This window comes from Notamacropus eugenii, chromosome 1, assembly GCF_028372415.1.
Source record: "Notamacropus eugenii isolate mMacEug1 chromosome 1, mMacEug1.pri_v2, whole genome shotgun sequence".
NCBI classification, from domain to species: Eukaryota; Metazoa; Chordata; class Mammalia; order Diprotodontia; family Macropodidae; genus Notamacropus; species Notamacropus eugenii.
Genome location: NC_092872.1, coordinates 9,514,904 through 9,539,531, shown reverse-complemented (window position 1 = coordinate 9,539,531; position 24,628 = coordinate 9,514,904). Strand labels below are relative to the sequence as shown.

The window sequence follows — 24,628 nt, the reverse complement described above, 5'->3', positions numbered from 1 at the left end:
AATCGACAAAATTTTTTTAAAAAAAATCAAAGGCAGCTAGCTAGCTGGTACAGTGGTTAGAATTCTGGGCCTGGAGACAGGAAGACCTGAGTTCAAATGTGACCCCAGATGATTACTAGCTGTGTGACCTTGGGTGAGTAACTTCACCTCTGTTTGCCTCAGTTTCCTCAGATACAAAATGGGGATAATAATAGCACCTTTCCAGGGTTGTTGTAAAGATCAGATAAGATAAGGATTGTACAGTGCTTAGCACAAGTGCCTGGCACACAGTAGGCACTATATTAATTATTATCACACTGTCATCCTGTCTCTGTTGAAAAGTAGATATTTGTCAAATATATATATATAATAAGGCTCATTCATGAGTCCCAGGAGACTGAGCTCTCAGCCCGGGGAATGAATATGTCAGTTAGACGTTTGCCACTGCAGTTAGCCACAAGGGCGAGCCCAGGAAGAAGACGAGGGTCTGGGAATCTTCCTACACAGCTCAAGTGGAGGGCAAGGAGAATTTAGAAGTGGCGTGCAGAGTTTGTGTCACTTGTGTTCTTGTCAACACCAGCCAACACATATGGGTGCCGAAGGCATACGCATGTCATCTCTGTCTGAGGAGAGGAAGTAGTAGGGCTGGAGAGGCATATGCTCATTCTCCAGGCTATCAGGGAAATGGATGGGAACTCCAAAAGAATGAAAATTGGTTCAGAGAATGAGAAGAAGCAAATGAACATGAAGGAGGGGGGCAGAAATGATTGCCAGTGGTCTTTCAGCAATGGCGGAGAGCAGGAGATGTCTCCTGGGACTAGAAAAGGGCAAATGGCCCAATATTTTACAAATGGAAGAAGGTAGAGTCCTCAATATATGGCACCTGACTTCTATTCTGGCAAAATTCAAGAGCACATCGTTAGAGGGATGGTTTGTGAGCATGGGAATGATCATTGAAAAACCATTGCAATATACGACTTTTGATGAAGAAATTTGCTTGACCAGTTGGACACCTTTACAGGGACTTTGCTTGGGACTTTGATTGTATTTGCCTATGAAAGGGATGGAAAGGAGTCAAAAAATCTGGGTTCAAATTCTGCACCTGACATTTATTAACCTTGAATAAGTCCCTATACCTTCCAAGACCATAGTTTCTTCACCTATAAAATGAGAGGGCTAAACCACATGACTTCTGAAATCCCTTCTAGTTCTAAAACTATATAATAAGGGGGAACAAAAGCCCTGAAAGGTTAGAGATCTGTTTATATAACAAACTTTAAGTTTATTTCTTTCCCTTTTTTTTTGTTGTTCAATTGTGTCTGACTTTTTATGCCTCTTTAGACCATATAGTACATCGATACAGTCCATGAGGTTTTCTTGGCAATGATACTGGAGTGGTTTGCCATTTTCTTCTCCAGTAGATAAAGGCAAATGAGTTAAATGACTTGTCCAGGGTCACACGGTTAGTAAGTGTCTGATGCTGAATTTGAACTCAGCCCCAGCTTCCTGTCCAAACCACAGAATACTGTCAGAAGGCCAGAAGCCCATATGGGTGTCGGGATAAAACGTGGGACCCACATACTAGCAGCCTCAAGTTTATTTCACTTCTGAGAGAAGTCAGAATTACTGGATAGTTCTATGGAAGATTTTAGGGCCCTGGGGAAAAGTGGAATTCCAAAGAAATGAAGGGGAAGGGTATTGATTGGTTATGGACTATTATAAGTCCTTTATGAGTTTCCTAAATTATTTATGGATCTCTGTAAATCCTTTGAAATGGCTTTGCACTTTCTATGAAGTGAAGTAAAAGCTGTCCTGTACGCAATATATACGTTGTTACCTTGAATACTTGCATAGAATCTGGGAATTTTTTTGTGAATACCTAGAGTAGAGCTATGTTCAAAGATTTTCCCAGAGAAAACTTTGGACAAGGACATAATGAGCCTAAGAGATATTAATCTTTGGATTTATTCCCAAGATTGAACCTAGTCTGTATAAGCCAGAGTAGGGGCCAGTGTGCCATACATTATATGAAAAATGAAGGGTTTGAAAGAGATGATTTCTAAGTACATTCACTACCAACTCTTGATCCTATGAGCCAATAAAGTAACAAAAGCTTGGATACACTGATCTAAACCAATTCCAAGTTAGATATTTTTAACAAATGTTCATTGAAATGAACTGAACTAGAAATTCCCTTCAGCAGCGACACCTGTACACTTCCAAGAGGAACTCCAGGATGTCACTTCAACAGAACAAGGCACAGCCATCCTGCACTGTAAAATTTCTACACCTGGCACCTCTGTGGAATGGAGGAAAGGAGGGCAGGTCCTGAAGGCCAGTGCCAAGTATGAGATCCGCCAGGTGGGTACTCAGGCCGAGCTCATCATCCATACCTTGGAGGCAGAAGATGTTGGCGCCTACACCTGCATCGTTGGGGACAAGCAGAGCACAGCCACTGTCTCCATACAAGGTTAGACTGGGGTAGTGAGAGGTGGGGGTTGGAGAAGGAAGAAGGGCTTGTCATAAGTTCATTGTTCTTGGATGGATGTAATATGAAGGCACACTGTCCTGTAGTGGCCTAGGCACTGTTAACATTATTTAAAAACATAATGCGTGCTACATTTGGGCTGGACCAATGGTCTACCTGAGATCTTGCTTCTACTCAAGGCGCTAAGGAACATTTTGTGGGAGAATATAGTTGCCTTCCAAGTTGTCGACCTCCAAAGATACATCAGGAACTTTAGCAGACACAATGAGTCCATTGGGTCTAGGTTTGATGGGTGGAGGGTGCATATAAGATTAGTAAGTCGCTGAGGGGAAATCAGTGGATTTAATTGTTTAGAGACTTTCCATAAACCATAGACAACATTCTTTATCAAGGACTTTCCTTTAAAAAAAGCTGTTGGCATGAAGCAGCATATCTTTGTAAGGAGTTCAATTCAATTTAACATACGTTTTCTAAGAGCCTACTGGGGATTTAAGAAAATGAAAATTCATACAACCTCTGACTTCAAGAAGTTTAGAATCTACCAGGAAATAGGGTGGGAAGAGTATGACATGAAAAAAAAAAGTGTGATACAAGGAATGATGTGATGGAGCCCAAGGTAAGAACCATCCAAAGTACTCAACAAAAATCTAAGGAAGGAGAGGTCAGTGTCCACTGGGGGCAGATCAGAGAAGCCTTCATAAAGCGATAGAGCCTGACCTGGTCCTTTAAGCAAGAAGGGGATTTCGCAACTAGAGATTATTTTGTAAGGAATACATTGCAAATGGTGGTTAAGAGACCTCTCTCTTCCCAACAATATGATAAGGTAAGTGGTATATGTATTTTTATCCCCATTTTATAGATGAGAAAACTGAGGCTTAAGGAAGAGAAATGATTTTGCTAGGGCCATTTTGCTAGTAAATGTCAGAGCTAGGACCCAAACATTGATTGTATAACTCCAAGGCCTCTTTCCGCTATACTATTAGTTATCCATCTAGAGCAAGAATTCTTCCTCTGGGGTCCACAGGTGCCAAAGGGGCCCTTTATGTGTTTCCTGAATTGTTTATGGATGATGGTAAGTTTTTTTACATTATTTTGCATTTATTACGGGATAAAGGAAAGGCTGTTCTGAATCACATATAGATACTGTTACCCTAAGAGGTCTGTAAATAGTCAAGTCAAGGATTAATTAAGTGATTCCAATATACCAGACACTATGCTAAGTGCCTGGGATACATACAAGCAGAAAAAAAGACATCTCCTTCCCTTAGGGAGCTTATATTCTGATTCAGGAAGATAACACCTAAAGAGGAAGTGAAACATGGGATCAGTTTCAGAAGGTCCAAGAACTTTTTTTAAAAAACTTATTCTGATAATTTTAATTCATTAGATCTAGTTTCCTTCATAATCCTATATATTTTATTTTATGTATTTAAAAATATTTTCTGAGAATAAGTCTATAGGTTTTATCAGATTGCCAGAGGGGTCTATAACACACACACAAAAAGAGTAAGAACTCCTGCTCTAGAGACTGGGCTTAATATCTTTTTTAATGTTGAGGAAAGAGCACACATGTTCAAATCACTGCTCTCATGTGTGACTCAACTCTTTTGGGTCACGAAATACCAACCCAGAGAGGATGGACTGCAGACTCAACTCAATGAAAGCAACACCCCTATAATGAAAACTCAACAAGCTTCCAATAAACACCCACTGTGTGCTCTGCTCTGAGCTACACAAAATGAAACAAAAGTCTGCCCCCGACTCCAGGCACGTTGACTGGAGAATAATGATAATAATCCAAGCTCACCTTTCTAAAGACCTTTGGTGGTTGACTTATAAGTCAACTGGCTACCATTTTTCCCTGTTAGCACAGATAATAAATATTGGCCACATATGTAGTTTTTAAACTAATATTGATGAAACCTTTTGACTCATCAAACCCGTCAGTGCCCTTTATGGGCATTTCTCATTTATTCTCCAGTTCTGTGAAAGAAATAGTTTAGGAGTTATTACCTCCATTTTAGAGATTAGAAAACTGAGGCCCAGAGAGAGGTAGTAACTTCTCCAAAGTCATACAGCAAATGGCAGAGCCAGGATATAATCGTATGATTCCCAAGTCTTTCCAGTCTACCAGAAAGAAAGAGAAGGGTCAGTGGGGATACTCGAAAATGGAAGATGAGAACAGACTTGTATGGGATTGATCCGGATGGCAAAACTTCAGTCAGTGGTTGGTAATTACAGGGAGGTAGATTTGGACTCACTATGAGGAAGCACTTCCAAATAATTAGAACTGTGCTATAATGGGACCAGATGCTTGTGAGGAAGTGAGTCCTCTGCATAGCAACAATTCACACAGTTAAAATTCTTTAAGGTTGAGACAATACTTTCTTCACCTTAAATCTTTGAAGCAGGAAGACCCTGCAAGTATTAATACCCTTCCCATGCAGCTAGTATTTATATGGCACCTACTACATGCACTGTGCTAGCACTTGAAAGAGCAGAGGTGAGGTGACCTGCCTACAGTCACATAGTCAATCTTTGGGGCTGGATTGGAACCCAAAATATTTGTTATCTATTCAGGGACATTGAAGGCATCCTTGTATGGGGGTGGAGAGAAGGCAAGACAACCAGATCGTCTGTAAGGGCCTTTCCATCTTGGAGAGTCCGAGCTTTTGACACGTCGATTTTGTGGCTTGTCTGCTGGAGCCTTCTAGCTACAGGGTCCCATCCTTCACCCACTGCAATCAGCCACGTGGGGGGGGGGGTGTGCGTGTGTATCTCATGGCTGGTGAGGGCAGCTTAGCGCTGACCTGAATAAAATAAGTTTGGTCACAAATTGGATGCCCAAATGAGTCTTTCTACAGTGAGTATCCAAGACAAATGCGATGCTTGGGGAATATCCCTTATTTGGGGTAATCTGGGAGGTATTTGTTGAATGAATGAATGAACCCATGAATCACTTCAATGAGCATTGATTGAAAGCCTACTATTGGTATGGCATTGCTAAGACCCTGCAAACCCAGACAAGAATGAAATAATTCTTGCCTTTAGGAAACTAGCAGACCACTGAGAAAAACGTATGTTCTCCTGGCTACTATTACTCTCCATTAATAGATGATAAATATTTGACCACATATATAGTTTTGTGCAAATAGTGATGAAACCCTTTGACTCTTCAAACTCGTCAGTGCCCCTGAGGAAAACCCATGAAAAGATGCTGAATGTCAAACACCAGCTGTTTTTATACTCCCACACCCCTTTGTTCATCCATCCATCTATCCATTCATTCATTCATTCCACCTGCATTTATCGATGTCTACTGTGTGAAAGGTCACATGCCAGGCACCAGCCCGTGCCCTCCTCTGTTCTTACTCTGTCACACAGAAGAGGAATTTCGGCTAGTGCGCGGTTTACAGAATGTCGACGTCTTTGTGGGCGAGGCAGCCACCTTCTCCTGTGAGCTGTCTGCCAGGGGCATCGGCAGGGCCCGCTGGTGGCTGGATGGGACCCTGCTCCAAGACAGTCCCTTCAGTTCCATTTCAGTGTACAACGGGACAGTTCACACCTTGACGCTCAGGGACCTGGGGCCCCAGGACTCAGGGACTATCACCTTCCGGGCAGGGTCCCTCGTGTCCTCAGCTAAATTGTTAATCAAAGGTATTTGGGCTTTGGAGGGGGATCCCCCCCACTCTGCCTCCATCCCCTGAGTGGCCTCTGTGCTGGTGCTTCTGCGTCAGGTTATACTAAGAACCTCCTCGTCCACCAACCACCTGCATACACCTCTTTCGGGTTGTGTTCTTTATCTTGGGAAGACTGGACAGAACTTTACCCTAGAAACACAATGGGATGATACAAATAATATCTGGCATGTATAGAGCACTCTAAAGTTCTCAAAGCACTTTATATTTAATATTTCATTCAATCCTCCCAACAACCCTGGAAGGGAGATGCTCTTACCATTCCCACTTTACAGATGAAGAAACTTGGACTGAGAGAAGTGAGATGAGATCAAACACCTAACAAACATCTAAAGGCAGATTTGAATTCAGTTCATCCTGACTCCCAGTCCAACACTGTGCTCCCTAGATGCTTTCCTCCTTATTATTTCCCCCCTTCCCCCTTTTCCCAGTTGCCCTGAGGCAGAGCAGAAAGGGTATATTGCTTTGGTTCAATGGAAAATAGCACTAGTGGTTTGGAGTCAAAAGACCTGGGTTCAAAAATCCTACTTAAGTATCTGCATGACTTTGGGCACATCCCTTAAACCTTTCAAGCCCCAATTTCTTTATCTAGAAAATGAGAGTTGGACTAGATGCCTTCTAAGGTCCCTTCCCACTCAGATTCTGTGTGTGTACCTTACCCAATGAGGGAGGGCTAAGATGAGGTGAGAGGAAGGAGATGTTACCTTTAAGGTAAGGGTTCTTGCTCTGTTTACTACAAAGAGCCAGTGAGGTTGCCCCGTCTCCTCTTCTCCCAAATCATTAGCTTTCCTATTCCTTCCCCATGTCCCAACCTGGATTCCCATTAGGTGTTATAGTCCGTCTGGTCAGGGTATTACTCCTAATTAGCTTCCAGATCTTTCAAGGACCAATAAGGGCACAGGGAGCCCTTTGCCTAGGTCTCTCTGGGCAGGCTTTGGGGAAGAGCTATGGCCTCTTCTACCAATGGCAATGCTTCCCTGATGGGCAGGAGCTAGAGACCATGTTAGATGCTGGCTTAGCCATCTTTGACTCATTGTCCTGTTCTTACTGAATGTTCGGCATAGGAACATGCCATGTTATTTATTCAGGGAGATAGAAGGCAGATTATGGATGCCACCTGTCCTCAAGGAGGTTTTATTCTAATTAAAGATATGATGAGATAGACACACAGCCTGGATGCCCATGGAAAGCCAGAGTTCCTTTATTTGTTCCTTCCATAGCTATTCATTAAGTACCCATTATGCATAGAACACAGTGGTTACCTGTGGGAGGGCCATAAGGATAAGTGAGGTGTGATCTCTGCCTTTATGGAGTCTGTGATCGAGCAAGGGGGACACGGCACATATATAATGTGCAATATTGTACGGTATTGGTGATTTCCTTTTCTACTGTGCTCTGAAGTTTACAAAGTACTCTCATTACAATTTACAACTCTAATGTATTATTGATAATGTATGTTATATTTTTCAATATTTTATAAATGAGGAAATAGAGGTAAAATGACTCATCCAAGGTCACATCCCTAGTAAGTGCCCATATTTTCTGACTGTAAATTTAATGACTTAAATGCACAAAACCCGAGATCTATGATGTTGGGGTGGGTACTCCCCTTTCTGGCATAGTTTGCAACTCACATCTATCTCAACTTAGTACTTCCTCTTAATTGTTTAATTGTTTACTGTGGCAAAAACAAAAGCAAAATATACATGCATATGCACACACACACACACACACACATACACACGTACATACAAATAAACCACCAAAGGGTGGCCATCCTTGTGGTGGTAAACCTCCCTCATTTGTGATGGTGGTCTTTGGGCAACATTTCCCTAGTCAAAACCCACCTCAAACAAAAAGTAAAGCACCTGAGACATATACCTGTGCATGTGCACACACATGAATAATCCATCCTCTAGTGATCAGAGGAGGTCAGGCCCATACCCAAAACCTTTCCAACTGGATAGAGTCAGTCAGGGTTTGTGTTACATTTGCCTCACCCTTGAGAAGTCAGAATCACCTCTACACCTTAGTGAGAAATTGAAAATATTAGCGAAGGTACAATAACTTCATAAGTTTAATGTGGACCATCATATGATAAGGGCATCAGAAGGATGAAGGGTAGTTTGGCTTAAACATGGTATAATATTGGTGATGTACTCTAGAGGGCACTGCAGAGTTGTTGTCTTAGACAGCAGGTCATCCACTTCCCTGTCTGTGGTCAGTTTGGTCTTTGGACAGTTTCATCAATGACTGGTCCTTCTCCATCTATGTGAATCCATCACCCCAGTTTACTGCATTGATCCTTAGGAAGACTCTTCTTCACCCTATGGGTTTGACCTTCCCAGGAATCATACAGACAAAACCCAGTACTTGAAACAGAAACACAATTCTGAAAGAGAAAAGGTTCCACAAGGTTAATTCTGACTCACATGAATGAAGACGGGCTTCAGTCTCCCAATGCTGCAGACATGAAGGTGCCTGGGAAACATAGTCGTGCATGACTTTCTGTCTCCATGACAGTCTCCATGAACCCAAAATGACCCTGTGATATTGGGACAAGGGGCCAGAACAGAGTACCAAGACCAGCTGGATCCCCAGCTGCTACTGCCTTTTATCATAGAATCCTGGAATCCTCCATTTTAGAACTGGAATGAATTGTAGCAGACATCTAATCCCAGAATATCTGGGTTGAAAGGTACCTCAGAAGCCATCTCGTCCAGTCTCATGCATGAGCAAGGTCTCCAGCAAGAGATCATGTCACTTTTAAATTAGTAGCGGGGTATGACCTTCAACCCTAAGTACTCTGGCTCCAGTACCAATATTATTTTCACTACATCACACAACCTCTGAAGTTTAAGCTATGACTCTTCCAGTTTCTACATACTTAGGCAAGGACAGCCTGTCCAGAACTGAGCATGTTTGACCAGACAACGTAGAGCAAAACTACCACCTCCCACTTTCTGACTGCTCTGCTTTGCTTAATGTCATCTGAAATGCTATTAACTTTTTGCGGTCTCATGTTACACTTGATTCAAATTGAACTTGTGGTTCGTTAAAACCCCCAGATCTTTTTCACAGAAATTGTTTTCGAACCGTAAGTTGATTTTTTTACTCCTAAGTCTAAACTTTTGCCTTTTTCCCTATTCAGTTTCATTTTATTCAATATGACCTATCCTTCTAGTCTGACAAGGATATTGTCACCATGTTTGCTACCTTTCCCAGCATTATGTCTGCTACAAATTTATTTTTCTTCTGAGAAGTTGACAAGCATGCTATCTATGCCTCCCTTCATTAATGCCATTAGTAAAAACAAACACCACAAGACCAAAAACTGATCCCTAGGTCATTTCTCTAGAGACCTCCTTCCAGGTTGACATGAAATCATTAAGTAGTCTTCTTTGGATCCAACCACAACTAAGTCTAAATCTACGTAACTACATTGTCATCTAGCCCACACCTCTCCATCTTGTCCACAAATACAGTATGAGGACTGTGTCCAATGTTTTATTGGCATATAGGTAGACTAAGCCTTTGTATTCCTCTGTTCCACCAGTCTAATAACTCTGATACAGAAGGGAATGAAATTAGTTGTGCATGACCCATCCTCAATGAAGCCACTCAGGTTTTTAGTGACCACTGCTTCCTTTTCTAAATGCTCACATACTATCCTTTAATAATGTTTTCTAGATTTTAATCAGAAATTGAAATCAAGCTCATTAGGCTATATAGTTAGCAGATTCCACTCTGTTCCCTCTTGGGGAATATTTATTCCCTTTTCCTCTGTGACAGCTCCCTTGTTTACAATCTCTCAAAGATCCCATACAGAGAAGTATGTGAGTTTTTTAAATGCCTCAGGGTGTAAATAATTTAAACCTACCTACAAGCAGCTAGATGCTATCTGTCTTGGGTTTCTGTTCCCACCTAGCAATGTATGTTCTACCTAGATGGAGCTGAATATGGTAAAATATTCCATTACGTGGCACTGATTGATAAATACCATAAGAATTCTGAGCCGAGGGAGCTCACTGTGATCTGGGATGGCCACAGAAGGCTTTCTGGTGAAAGCAAGACTTGAGTTGAGCATGAAACAATTGGTAGGATTTAAATAAATGAGAAGAAAGGGATAATGGGAGTATATACAAGAACATATAATATACACATACCGTAGAGTTAGAGAGACTGGATCTTGCATTTGTATAAGGAACTGCCAGGTGAGGAAAGTCTTGCCAATGCAGGTTGGCACACTCGCTACAACATACAGTTTTAGAGAGTTGCCTAGAGCATTGAGAAGTTAAGTGAGTTGACCAGGGTCATACAGTCCTGCCTTTTGAAGCTAACTACCTCACAAACCATATTGATCCGAAAATAAGTTTCTAGATTTTTTCTTTTCAAATAATAGTAATAACTCATGTTATCTATAGCACTTGACTTTTTATTCAAATGCATTCCTTATAACTACTCTAAAAGAAAAGTAAAGCAAACATCTTTGTCTTCTTTTTCTAGAGAAAAGGAAAGAAGACTTGTCTAAGGTAATGCAGCTATTAAGGAGAATAGCTAGGACTCAAATTTAGGTCTTTTGACTCTAAACTCAGTGCTCAAGTTATGATCTATATTCAGGGATTGTATGCATTTAGACCAATAGAATATAAAAACACACATACACAAAGCTAATTCATTGGCAGAGGACTTAAAAGCCAAACACACAGGGTCTTGAATGAATGAACAGAAAATGTCCTACAAGGTTGGCATTAATAGGAGGCCTGCCAGGTATTTGCTTAAAAAACACCGAGGCTTGGTGCATGAGGCGGGTTACTCCTAAGCCTGAGAATCTAAGCGATTCCTTGTCTGTATAACTCAAGTTAGGTGTGCTGCCCACACCCAAGGAGCAGATGATGGTGGTGCAGTATAAGCTTTGGGATATCCCAAGAGAAGTGTTCGGGCTCTGTCTGGGCGGGTGATGCTGAGTTGGCAGATAGGGAATGGATATTCAACCCCCTTCCCAAATAGTCCTGATGGGAAGAGACCCTCATCCTCCAATAGCTCTTTGGATATAAGTACATCCTTCCTTTCTTCATGTCAGTTCAATTTAAGACACATTTAAGTGTCTACTAGTTACAAAGTTAGAGAAATCACAATCCCTGCTGTCATTCTGTTTCCACTCTAGTAAGCCCCATATGTTTGCCTGTGCCCTGGCCTTCAGAGATGGACCAAGAACTTGTTTTCAGATCTCTTTAGGTTGGAAGAGATTGTCTGGTCTTAAGTATGCACTGGCCCAACCTCTTTAGTCATGGTATCTCAGCATCTAGGCTCCTTTGGTTCAGAGAACACAGTACCTTCTCTCAGAAAAATACCCTATGTCATGACATGGCCGTGGCCCAGAGTTCTAGAGAAACCCCACACAAAGGAGAGAAAAAAAGCTGGAAAATGCATTCTATTTTCCTGAAGCCTGGTGCCTGATTTCCATCAGTCCTGTCCTGACTTCCTTCTGTATTGGGACACATAGGCTGATGTTTGGTCAGCCTGGGCAACCCATTTGATTTATTCAGCTCTACTAAGAAAGCATGGGACGTCAGCTGCTTTCATCTGGGGACTACGAAGAGCAATCCTCCAGGATCCTCCCCTTGGCCTCCATCCCCTGCAATTAGCTGATGAGCTTGTACAGTATTTCATCTTGTTGGCAGCAGTGATGTTTGTAGGGAAACGGAACAAATAAGCTCTGAATCCCTGCAGGGAGTCATTAACTGTAGGAGGACAGCAGTAGTATGCCTTTGGCATTATCTACCATCTGAAGGTATTCTCCAGCTGCAGAACTTAGGACAGTGCAGGTGCAACAAAGATCATTGGAACAGACCTCACAGTAGTCCTGATGGCCTGGGTTCCTTTACTTCTGTCATCCCTGTGTCTGTCATCTCCTAGCCAGGGGTGGGGAATCTGCAGCCTGGAGACACATGTGGCCCTCTAGGTCCTCAAGTGCAGCCCTTTGACTGAAGTCAAACTTCACAGAACAAAACAAATCCTCTTAATATAAGGATTTGTTCTGTAAAACTTGGACTCAGTCCAAAGACCTGAGAAAATCACATGTGGCCTCAAGGCCACAGTTCCTCATCCCTGCCCTGGGCCACCCAGGCAGACTATGTAGTTCTATCTCAAATAGATTTAGAATTTCAGTTTTCTTCTGAGAATCCTTGCTGGAATTGGTCACTCTAGCTGAAGCAGAATGCATGTTGGCATAAGATGAAGAGTGAGACAACTAGAAAATGTCAGAATTTACTGGGGAACGCATCTTTCAAGACATACCATGTTCTTAATGATGCCCCTCAGATATGTAAGATTTTATAAGACCCTTGTGTCCAGTGCCTGCAAGAGGGAGTATATTTGGGTTGACTTTTCCTGGAGATCTGGGAAGAGTCTTGTACAGGAGGAATTGATCAATTATATACCCCCTATCTCGAGATTTTGCGGGCCCCTCCTCTAGTCCAGAAGGCTCTTTGGCATCTCCTCACATCCTTAGTAACGGCCCACATGCACGCTTAGAGCTTGCGGCTAGCTCACCCTGCCACTAAACTGACTAACCATGGCTAGGCACAGGGTTCCCCATCCTTTGCATTTATGGAGGGAGGGAGGGAGGTGGCTACCCCACCCCACTAATGCATGTCCTCCTGACATATTGGCCGACAGATCCCACCGTTGAAGTGGTCAGTGCCATGAAGGACCTGACCGTCGAGGAGAACAGCATGGCTGAATTCATATGCCAGTATTCCCGGCCTGTACAGGCCACTTGGAAGATCAATGAGCAGGAGGTCTGTGTGGACGGGCAGCGCGTCATTGTTGAGCAGGATTGGAATGTAGCCAAGCTAACCATTAAACCTGCGCTCCCACGTGACAGTGGAATCTATTCTTGTGAAGCGGGGGGCACACGCGTGGTGGCTCTGCTTGACGTCCAAGGTGAGGCATGCCTGCAGGCCGGTCAGGCACAAAGCCCACCACAGGGCAGGAGGGAGGAAAGAGGAGAAGGCTGACCAGACCCTGGCTGGATTTAGAGCCAGAAGACCTGAGTTCAAATCCCCTCAACTCTTCTAGTTATGTGACCTGGGGCAAGTTATTTAACATCCATAAGGCTTAGTTTAAAATGAAGGGGTTGAACTAGAGGATATTTTTTTTTCAGTTCTAAAATCTTACATCCTATAACTTTGGCATGGTTTAGTTTCTAGCATTTGCTGTTTTAACTATATGGAAATAGTGAAATGGAAGAACAGATAACTCCTTGGACTGAATGCTTCCACAGGCAGAGAGCTCTGGAGGAGATACTGAGAAGAAATAGGAAAGGGGAAGAGACCCGATGCTGCTGTCAGAGGGTCCCCAGCATACCATCCTCACTCTTGGGGTACCCAAGTCTGATGGTGGAGACACACAATCTCCCCAGTGTGAGTGTAGCCATGTGGTCATCTGTTAATTCAACAAACATTTATTAAGCACCTGTTGTATGGCCATGTGGTCATTTAACAAACATTTATGAAGTGCCTGCTGTATGTCTCAGATGCTGGGAATAAAAAGAAAGAAATAAAACAATCCTTGACCTACAGGAGTTCCCATTTTACTGGGGTGAGGGTGGGGAATTCAGCATATATGCAGATAAATCAATACAAAATATTCAAAGTAAGTATAGAGCAAATTTGTGGGGAAACAACTGGGGGGATCTGGAGAAGACTCATAGGAGGGGGTGCTTGAGTACAGCCTTGACAGAAGCTGAAGAAAAGGAGGGAGGAAAAAGGAGGGGATTCCAGGGATGGGGAATGGAATGTCACATAGATGAACAGTCAAGGTCAATCTGACTGAAACATCGAACATGTGAAGAGGAGAAACGTTCAGTAAGCCTAGAGAGGCTGGAGCCAGATTATAAAGGGCTTTAAATACCAAATGGGAGTTTGTATTAGATCCTAGAGGCAATAGAGAGACAGGAGGATGACATGGGCAGACTTGTATTTAAGGAATATCGATCTGATGGCTGTGGGGTAGATGGGTGGGACAGAGAAGAAACTTGAGATGGGAGTGGGGGTGGGACCAGTTAGGAGGCCACTACCATAGTGGATCAGGCAAAATGTGATAAGAGCCTGAACTAGGGTGGTGGCTTTGTGAGTGGAGACAAATGTGAAAGACGTTAAGGAGGTAGAATGGACAACACATGGCAGCTGAAGGGTGAGGGAGGGACAGTGAAGTCTGAGGCTGCAAACCTGGGTGAATGAAAGAATAGGGATAGGGACCTGGATGCTCTCAACCTGAAAATGAGATTATGGCCCTTGTCCTTAGGGAGCCTCTGGTCTAAGAAAGTAATACAAGAGAAAGACTGGGGTGGGGAGAGGGAAAGGAGGGGAAGACATAAAATACTTAAAAGAGGACAAAAAAATTTTAAAACAGAAAGCTTTTTTTTTTAAAAAAAAACAAATGTTAAAAATTGTTTTTTACATGTAATTGGGGGAAAATAAAAGGTGATTCTCTTTAAAAAAGAAGACAAGACCCCCACAAATGTGGGTTAATGTAACAAAAGCTATGTCCATAAGTCACTACACCTGGTGGAGAACTTTGAGGTCATTTAATCCAACCTCATCATTTTCCAGATGAGGAAATTAAGGCCCTGAGAGGTTGTGACTTACCCAACATCTCAAATACAGGTCCTCCAGTTCCAAATCTGGTATTTTTTCCTCTGTGGCACTTGGCTCTCATCTTAACCTTTTTCCAAGTCATTGCTGAAAAATGTTCAACAGCTCAGGACCACGGACACTTCTAGGGGCACTCCACTGGATCTCTAGGTTAGATCACTCGCTCCAAGTTGACCTACAGCCTTGGATTCTAGTCGTTCAAACAGTTCTAATTCTACCTAATTGCACCATAATCTGGTCCATATCTTTCCATTTGGGTTTTTAACATGTCAAAAGCTTTGCTAAGATCTTGGTAAATTTTGATTACAGCCTTTCACAAAGGGTCAATAATAATGACTTCTTTCCTCTGATGCTTTAAGGGTCAGGGCTTTCCTCATGGGAGCCTTGTAAGGGAGGTTATACAAGTATTGCTATCCCCATTTTATAGATTAGGAAACTGAGGTTCAAAGAGGGGTACATGGCTTGTCCAACATCACACACTAGTGGGTAGCAGAGCCAGAGCTTGAGTCCTTTGATCCCAAATCCTTTAGGTTCCACAGACCCCCTAATCCTCCTTAGTCATCAGTGCTGAGTGTACTTGATTAAGGAAGTCTTCTTAGAGGTAGTGAGTTTAAGTAGAGTTTGGAAAGGTAATAGACAGGGACTTACGGTGAGGGGATGCCAAGCCTAGAGGCCTGTATTGGGCTACCCGAGTCTTTCTTACCTGTCCAGGTCTTCGGCTGGCCACGCCGGATGCACATATGAGAGAAAGGACGTTCCAGAGTCAAACAGGGGTTGAGCTTTATTACAGGGTTTCGGTTACAAGTGCAGGGGCTCTTCTTTCTTAGGACGAAGAGGGGGAGATTTCCTAAGAAGGCTAAGCTTAAGGGAATGGAAGTAGAAGTACAAGCGGGGGAGAGAGGGGGAGGGGAGAGAGGAAAGAAAAGAAGCGGAGCCCTACTTTTCTCTTTGGCTCCACACGTGCTAAGAGAGCTTTTAGGCTTCCTCAATCCTACTTAATCTTCAGCCACACAGTTTGCATCTCAATACCGTGCTGTTAGGTAACTAGGTGTGCTCCAATCCGGGACGACCTCGAGGGCAGGGAGACTCCACCCATCAGGTATCTCCGGGGGAGAGGCGGAAATACCCGAGCTAGCCGAGCTAGCTCGGTCTGACCTTCTCGAACCCCCGCTGTTCATGGAGGGCCTCGTAAGACTCTAAGATTTAGAAGTCCCACTTTTACCTGCCCGAGACTGTCCACACGGAATTGAGCTTCCAGTCCCAACATATCCCCTTCTTTGTTATGCGCGGAGCGCACCTGGCTCTAGAGCAAACAGTGGCTGGAGGCTGAGTGGATTAAGGAAGGCCTTTAGCATATGAGTACCTTACAACAAGACTTCATTCACACAGAAATCTGCAGCTAGCACAACTGACAAAGGGAGGCATCAAATAAAACAAAGATGAAACTAAATGGCTGAGTTACAACAGGGGAAGTGCAATCAACTAAAATCCCAAAGCATATTTTAAGAGAAGCAGCTGGTGTAGGCGCCTTACACGTCACCACTCCCTTAATCTTGCAAATGGATCTATACAGGTGGAAAATTGGTCACCTCCTCCCCACCCAAGTGTCCTGGGTTTGTGATATCAAAGTCCTCATTCAGCTGGCGAAAAAAGGATGCCTAGATGGGAAACTGTCAGCAGCAGTGTCTGCGGTTGTGATGAGGGCTGCTTTCTCTCTGGGCAGCAAGGTTAAAGCTGTCAGCAGCAGGCTCAGGTGGTGTATGATCCTTCTCCGGGGTCTCTGGGCTCTCCAGGGTCTCCGCCTCCTGCGTCTCCGTCGTCTCCGACCTCGGTTCCCACCTACGGATCCTTCTAATGGGAATCCACGCATCACCTTTTCCTGTGGAGACACAAACATACCCTCGACCCCATATTAGTATCTTATACGGACCTTTCCATTTCCCTGAGGCCATATCCTTTACCATGGCCCATGTGTCTTTATATCCAGCCTGGGTATTACTTTCCTTGCGGGGTTGTCTTGGAAAAGTCACAAAATGTCTCATAGCTGGAGTAGTATGTGAGCCTTTTGAGACAGCTGTATCAAGCTCTGATTGTATTAGGCCTCTTGATCTTAGCTCTGATTGTATTAGGCGACCTTTTCCCCTTCTTTGTTTAGCGAGGATCGCCTTCAAGGTAAGATTGATAAGAATGCATACTGGCTCTTTACTTAGGTATAGCTGCTGCCAGGTGCTTACAAATGCTTCATTAACATCTTCTGCCTCCCACTTTACTGGGTGCATTGTCTCTAAGGTATTTTGGCACCCTCCTATTCCCCACACTGGTCTCTGGCTTTCTTTGAGCTTCCAGTGCCTTAAGGGAAGGGCAATAGCTATGGGAAGCTGATCCTGGCCCCTCCCTGTACTTATTTCTTTCTGCCCAGGGGTAAGGCAGGCTCTAGCTAAGCTCTTCCAGTCATTAGGAGTCAGAACGAACTGACCACTGAGAGTTTCAAGCATGGCTATGACAAAGGGTGAATTAGGGCCATGCTTGGTACAAGCCTCTTTAAGAGTCGCCACTCTCTTCCACTCTATAGGTATGTGGCTCCTCCGAACCCCACTGGGGACACTGGGGTCCGCTATTTCTAACAGAGGAAATGTCCCTACATCTTCTCCATTCTCTATAGCCTTTCTTATTCCTTTTTCCAAACTGGACTGTGGCCCTGAACTGTCTGACCAATGGAGCAGGTTATAAGGAGGCGCGGAAGGAAGGCACGGCATATTCTCCCCTGCCTCGCCTTTTCCATCCACTAGATGGAGCTCCGGGTCTATTTTTTCTTTACGCTCCTTAACTTTCCGCTTAACTTTCTGCTTGCCTGGACTCTCCGTCCCTCCCGTGTTCTCCCCTCCCCTCTCTCCGCTTCCACTCTCATTCCAATCCCGCCCTGGCCTCTCCGGCCCTTCCTTACAAAATTCTCGGAGGTCGTTTAACTCGATTGTGACCCCCGCCTCCCTGCCTTCCCTGTGAAGTGTCTCAGCCCAGACCTCCTGTTCCTCTGGCTTTATTACTGGCAATTGATTCCTCATCCCTGCCCTTTTCCCAGGGGTTTGGGAAGCTTCTCTCCCCTTTCTCTCCTTCCGAATCTAGGATTCGGGACTCGCTTCTTTCACAGCCCCTTCCGGGTGTACCCCAAAAGCACCCAGGATTATCTACGCTCCCAATCCCTGTTGGGGCGACAACTGCCAAGCCTAGAGGCCTGTATTGGGCTACCCGAGTCTTCCTTACCTCACCTCCCGAGGTCTTCGGCTGGCCACGCCGGATGCACATATGAGAGAAAGGACGTTCCAGAGTCAAACAGGGGTTGAGCTTTATTACAGGGTTTCGGTTACAAGTGCAGGGGGTCTTCTTTCTTAGGACGAAGAGGGGGAGATTTCCTAAGAAGGCTAAGCTTAAGGGAATGGAAGTAGAAGTACAAGCGGGGAGAGAGGGGGAGGGGAGAGAGGAAAGAAAAGAAGCGGAGCCCTACTTTTCTCTTTGGCTCCACACGTGCTAAGAGAGCTTTTAGGCTTCCTCAATCCTACTTAATCTTCAGCCACACAGTTTGCATCTCAATACCGTGCTGTTAGGTAACTAGGTGTGCTCCAATCCGGGACGACCTCGAGGGCAGGGAGACTCCACCCATCAGGTATCTCCGGGGGAGAGGCGGAAATACCCGAGCTAGCCGAGCTAGCTCGGTCTGACCTTCTCGAACCCCCGCTGTTCATGGAGGGCCTCGTAAGACTCTAAGATTTAGAAGTCCCACTTTTACCTGCCCGAGACTGTCCACACGGAATTGAGCTTCCAGTCCCAACAAGGGGACAGCAAAGTGTGACAAAGCAGGAAAGAAACAGCAACAAAGCGACCAAATTAAGGGGCTACTCCATTACGAAAATCTAGGAAACTGGAATGATGGTTTTCAAGGCATCAATCAATCCACCAACAAGTGTTTATTGGGCACTTTCCATGTGCCAAGCAGCAATAGGAATACAAAAACAAAAAGGAAATAGACCCTGCCCTCAAGGAGCTGACCTTCTATCAGGGGAGACAATACAAATACATAGAAATATATATGGATTAAATCCAAAATCAATACAGAATAGGGAGGACATTAATAATGAGAAGGAATAGACAGATACTTCATGTCAAAGGTGATACTTGAACTGTCTTCAAGGAAGCAAGGGATTCTATGAGGAAGGAGAACATTCTAGGAGTGAGGGGTGGCCACAGCAAAGGAGAGGGAGAGCAAGGCTAGTTTGGCTAGACCATGGTGCATGGGAAGAGGTATAATCAAACTGGAAAGGTCGGCTTGGTTGAATTCCTTTCTAAAAGGCTTCAATAGCCAAGCAGAAGAGTTGATATTTTCTCCTTGTGTCAATGAGGCACTACTGGAGTTTACTGAATAGAGGGGGTCATATGACCAGACCTTCTTGTAAGAAAAATCATTTTAGTTGCTCTGTGGAGGATGAATTGGAATGGGGAAAGACTTGAGGTAGGGAAAACAAGTAGGTGAATTTTGTAACAGTCCAGGCAAGAGGTAATGAGCGTCTGAGCTAAGCTAGGAGTCAGTAGTGAAAAGTTAAAGATGATAGCAAGATTGGGAATGTGGAAAGCTGAAAGAATGATGGTAACCTTGACAGAAATAGGGAAGTTTGGAAAAGGGGTGGGTTTGGGGAAAAAGATGAATTCTGTTTTGGAAATGTTGAGTTTGAGATGCCAGCACTTAGCACAGGACCTGACGCATAGTAGGTGCTTAATAAATGTTTGTTGATTGATCTGATTTGAAATGTCTAATGGGTAGTTGGTGATATGGGACTTCATCAGAGATGACCCTGAATGTCCAAAGGAATGGAGCATTTATCATAAATTAGGAAGTACCCAGGGAGCATCTGGGGCAAGTAGAGATGCACATTTATCTTTATCTATCCATACAAAGTCTCATGCCTTCATATAGATAGCAAGGGTTCACATGTCTATAGGATTTAAAATTTTATTAAGTGTTTTCCTCACAACAGCCTTGTGAGGGAGGCGGTACTAGGATTATCATCCACATTTTATGGATGAGGAAATGGAGGCTCCGGGAGATTTAGTCTTAGGTCTCATGGCTGGCACAGAGCAGAGCTGGAACTTTTGCCCATGTCTCCTGGTCTCCAAGTGCAATTCACCTACCACTGTAGACCCCATTCTCTCATCTCAAAGGTTTCTCAGCTCCTTGAAACTAAATGTAACCTAGAAATTGCCAACAACCTGTCCTCAGTATCTCTAAGCTAAGTGTGAGTTGAATTGTTCTCATCCCTTCTGACTGGAAAGCCATCAAAAAACTATCAGATTCAACTATCCACTAAATCTCAATTTCCCTGATGTGTAAAATGAAGATAATAATGCTCGTACTGCCTAGCTAACAGAGTTGTTGTGGGAAAATCATTTTATAACCCTTAAAGGTTAAGAGAAGTGGGAATTTTATTACTACTTCTTTTCAACAAGGAGACTTTCTGAACATGATGCTAGCGAGGCTCTTTTTCCTCTATTCAGTCCTTTATTTTCTTGGATCCCCTGAAGACTTCCCTAGGGCATGAACTCATTCTGTGGCTAGTAATGTAAACTCACATTTATATGGCACTTTGGGATTTCAATGTACTTTCCTCATAACAGCCCTTTGGGATACTTAGAAAAATCAATATGCCCATTTTACAGATAGGAAACCTGAGAATCTGAGAGATTAAGAGATTATGCCAACATAGTAGGCGTGATGGTAGAAGCAAAAGATGAGGTACTTTTCTGTGTTTCTATCCTAGTTTCAGATCTTGGGATACATTTATTAAGTGCTTGCTATCAAAAAGATCAAACTTGTACCCTTGCCCAAGGAGAAAGGACATGTGCATGGATGGTTGTAATATATAATGTTTCATGATGAGTGTATGAAAGGAGCGCAGACAGTGGTGGGTAGAGGATGAAATGACTGAGGAAATAATGATTTGAGTTTCCGAGCAGATTCATTTGTTAAGTAGTGCATGCCAACTGCATAACAAATCAGGACCAGGCCTCTCAGCTTGGGCTTAGACCTTGAATACAGAGGGAGACAGATTTTTATGCTATAAAAAAACTAGTTAACAATCTATAAACCAGGATACAAGATTAAATAATCTGATTTCTAACTGGAGATTAGGGGCTTTCCAAATTGAGAGGAGAGTAAACAGTGCAATTCCCTGAAATTAGAAAGAGATGTTCCACTGCTCCCTAAGTGTCTGTATTCAGTCAAGAAATAAGGAAAGCATAACTGATTGGCCATTATGGGACCACTTTTCAGATAAGACATATGGGTTGCTTGAGATGTATAATTACAGTAAAACTCCTTGCACTGATTTTATTTTTATATGTATAATATTTTATTTTCCCCCAAATTGCAAGTCAAAACAATTTTTAAAACATTCTTTAAGTGTTGAGTTTCAAATTCTATCCCTCCCTTCCTCCCTGCATTAGTTTTAAATAAATCTGATAGAAGTGGTTCAGCTTCCCAGTCACACCAGGTTAAGTTCAAACAATGCAATGAAGTTTTCTCATAATTCTCGTACCTGAATAAAATTTTCTCACAAAACAAAAATTGGACTAGACCTATAATTGAATAGAAAGGGAATTGAACTAGATCCAGAATTGAATCACAAGATGGAATCAATGTGGTTCGCTCAATTCCCACAATTCCCTGAAGACCCAAGTGTTGTTGAAGTCTTAGAGTGAGAAGGCTTCGTGGAAGAGATGGCATTTTAGTTGGGCTTTCAAAGATGGATAGACTAGAAAGGTATTCAAGACAATGGAAACAGTAGGTGTAAATACATGGAAGTAAGTTAGCATAGGGTATATTCAAGGGGCAGTGAATCACCAGGTTTAGCCAGAGTATAGATTGTATGAGGCACATGGTCTTAACCAAAGTTGGAAAAGATACAGTGACATCAAATACCAGACAATATCTTGAATACCTGACAAAAGACTTTGAACTTTATTTGGTAGGCAACTGGGAACTTGGAAGATTTTGAGCATAGGAGTGATACTACTAACCTTATATGTAAAGAAGAGTAATCAGTCCTCACTAAAGATTCGTCATTGAAATAGTTTTAATTAATAATCTGTCACATCCTGTTCTTTGAGACCATTATAGATTGGTGAAGAGGGTAGGACAGGCATTTCTAGGAACCAAAAGACTTTAGAAATCAAACAGGAGTTAGGAACCTGGGGGTAAAGCCAACTGGGCAGCAAGGACTTCAGGCCACAGCAGTCAGGAAGACAATTATGATACCCCCGGGCTATTAAACTCTCAGCTGATTTATAAGGCTCTCAACCCAGCCCCTTGTCAAAAATAAAAACAAATGTTTAAAAAGCCCTTTCATTATTTTCATTAAAAGAATATTGACTATATAAATATAGAAGCTTTAAGTGTGTTCATATATGTATATATGTTTAGAGAGAGAGAGAGAAATGGAGGGAGAACCCAAAATAATGAAATATCACAAATCCAACAAAATGTCAAAAGGTATATTCTACTAAGAGGAAAGAGGGAGGAAAAGTACAGAGGAAAAGCTTAAATGAGAAAAGTGGACAATAGAAAATAAAGAAAAAAAGGGGAGTGGGTGAGGGAACCAGAGAACGAAGGAGAAAGAGATTGTGGGAGCCAAGCCTGTCTACACCTGGGCTGGACTCTAGGTGCCTAACAACCTATGGAATGCTGCTGAAACTGACCATGAGTAGGAGCCTGGCCTTGCCTCCTCCCTTCTCTCCCTTAGCTACCTACTCCTGATAATGAAATACATGTTGGGAGAAAGGCAACCTAGATAGTGAAGGGGAAAGCAAGTTATCTTTTTGAGACAGAGGATTGGGGTTCAAATCCTGCCTTTGTTACTCTCTATGTGATCCACAGCAAGTGATTTCCCATCTCTTTGCTTTAGTTTTCTCTTCTTGAAAAGGAAAAGGATGGAGAAAATGAACTGGGTTGAAATCCTGCCATAGCCACCAACTACTTGTATGACCTTGGGTATATCACCTCACTTCTCTTCTGTAGAATGAGCTCATTCTGTATCTAGTTGAACTAGATGTCCTCTTATCAAGATCACTTTCTTAATAATCTCTAGGATCCTTTCCAATTCTGAAACCTTATGATTTTCAGAAGAATTCATTTATTCAACAAACATTTGTTAAGCACCTATGATACATAATGTGCAGCCAGGTGGTACAGTCATCTTCCTGAGTTCAAACCTGACCTCAGATACTTACTAGCTGTGTGACCCTGGACAAGTCACTTAACCCTGTTTGCCTCAGTTTCCTCATCTCTAAATTGAGCTGGAGAAGGAAATGGAAAACCATTCTAGTATCTTTACCAAGAAAACCACAAATGGGGATGTCACTGAAATGACTGAACATGATGCATAATAATTATTTATAATTATAATATTAATGATCATAACTGGCTTTTATATAGTGTCTCCTCTAAGTTTCCCTTTAGCCAAACCAGGATCACTGACTGTCTCCTGACTATGTGCTGTGCCTTTCCACTTACATGCCTTCTTTACCCCTCCCCCCCAACAAGGTAGGAGAACATTCCAGGCCTGGGAGGTGGAGGAAGAAGGTATGTAAATGGGGAACTTATGTAAAAATATGTTAATGGGAGCTATAGTCAAGGCGAGATATATTGAGAGTCTCCGCTAGGATGATGATGATGGTGAGAATGGAAAGAAAGAGCATTGATAAGACCTGGTAACTGATTGGATTTTAAGGGAAAAAAAGCATCGAAGACAGCTCTATAGTTCTGTGCGTGGTAGGCTGGGAGAATGGTGGTGCTATTGACTAATAAGGAAGCCAGAAGGAGGGTAAAGAGGATGAGGTCTGTGTTGAATATATTGGGCTAGAGGTAGGACATTCAGGTAGAGACGTCCAATAGGCGACTGTAAATGCCAATCTGGAATTTGGGGGAGAGGTCAGGGACGGTGATGCAGGTTTGAGACTCATTTGCATTGAGACAGCAGTTGAAGTTGTAGGAATGGACAAGCTCACCCAGGCAAAGGGTTTAAAAAGAAAAGATACATGCGCACGCACGCACACACGTGTTTTTTGTTGGCTCTTGACATGTCTTATCTCCTCTGTTGCTGTTTCTTCTTTAAGGGAAAGAGAAATTCCCTAACAACATGGCTTTAGGTACGCAGTAAGGTACAGGATAGGGACGGAGACTGGACGTGGGATTTCATTCATATGGGGAATTCCCAGGTGAGGAAACTCCCTCTCCCAGTGCAGGTTAGGACCTTCTCTGAAATTTATCTTAGTCTTTCTGGCTTTGAGGCCAGTTCTCTATCCATTACTCCATGTTATAAAGCCCTCTGTAAACCGTCAAATACTATGTGTCAGCTGTCATCAGCTGTCAGCTGTCCTTATTACCCACTTACTGACCAAAACTGAGACAACTATCATCAGTCATTTGTCTAAAGCTTATACTCCCTTTGGACTCTGCCTCAGCCACTCCTGCAATGCCCAGAAAACAAGACCGGTGGCATTTCCCAGAGCCCACCCTTCCAAGGACACTCAACTCACAACCCTTCCTGAACTGATCAGTCTCCCAGGGAATCCCATAAGTATGGTACTTTAACTCCATTGAATATTCTCTGACCATTCTAAATCACCAGCAATCTATTCTTGCAAAAAACTGTTCTATGCCCCACATAAAAACTCTGCACCCTCCTGGGTGTGATTCCCACAGGTTTTTCACTAGATGTTAAATATTCCATCCATTTGTATGCTACTGCTCTCTGCTC

The 24,628-nt window shown here is 43.1% G+C and overlaps 1 protein-coding gene across 16 annotated transcripts in view; it reads left to right on the top strand.

The window, feature by feature from the left end:
- OBSCN (obscurin, cytoskeletal calmodulin and titin-interacting RhoGEF) overlaps positions 1–24,628 on the top strand; it is a 322,112-nt gene that overhangs the window by 170,063 nt on the left and 127,421 nt on the right. For 14 of the 16 annotated variants that reach the window (XM_072652736.1, XM_072652782.1, XM_072652744.1 and 11 more), the window contains 3 exons: positions 2,180–2,449; positions 5,852–6,124; positions 12,847–13,113. In XM_072652736.1, the coding sequence (XP_072508837.1) occupies positions 2,180–2,449; positions 5,852–6,124; positions 12,847–13,113 (810 nt within the window). The remainder of the gene's footprint in view (positions 1–2,179; positions 2,450–5,851; positions 6,125–12,846; positions 13,114–24,628) is intronic. The other 2 variants (XM_072652702.1, XM_072652772.1) reach the window with 2 other exon arrangements.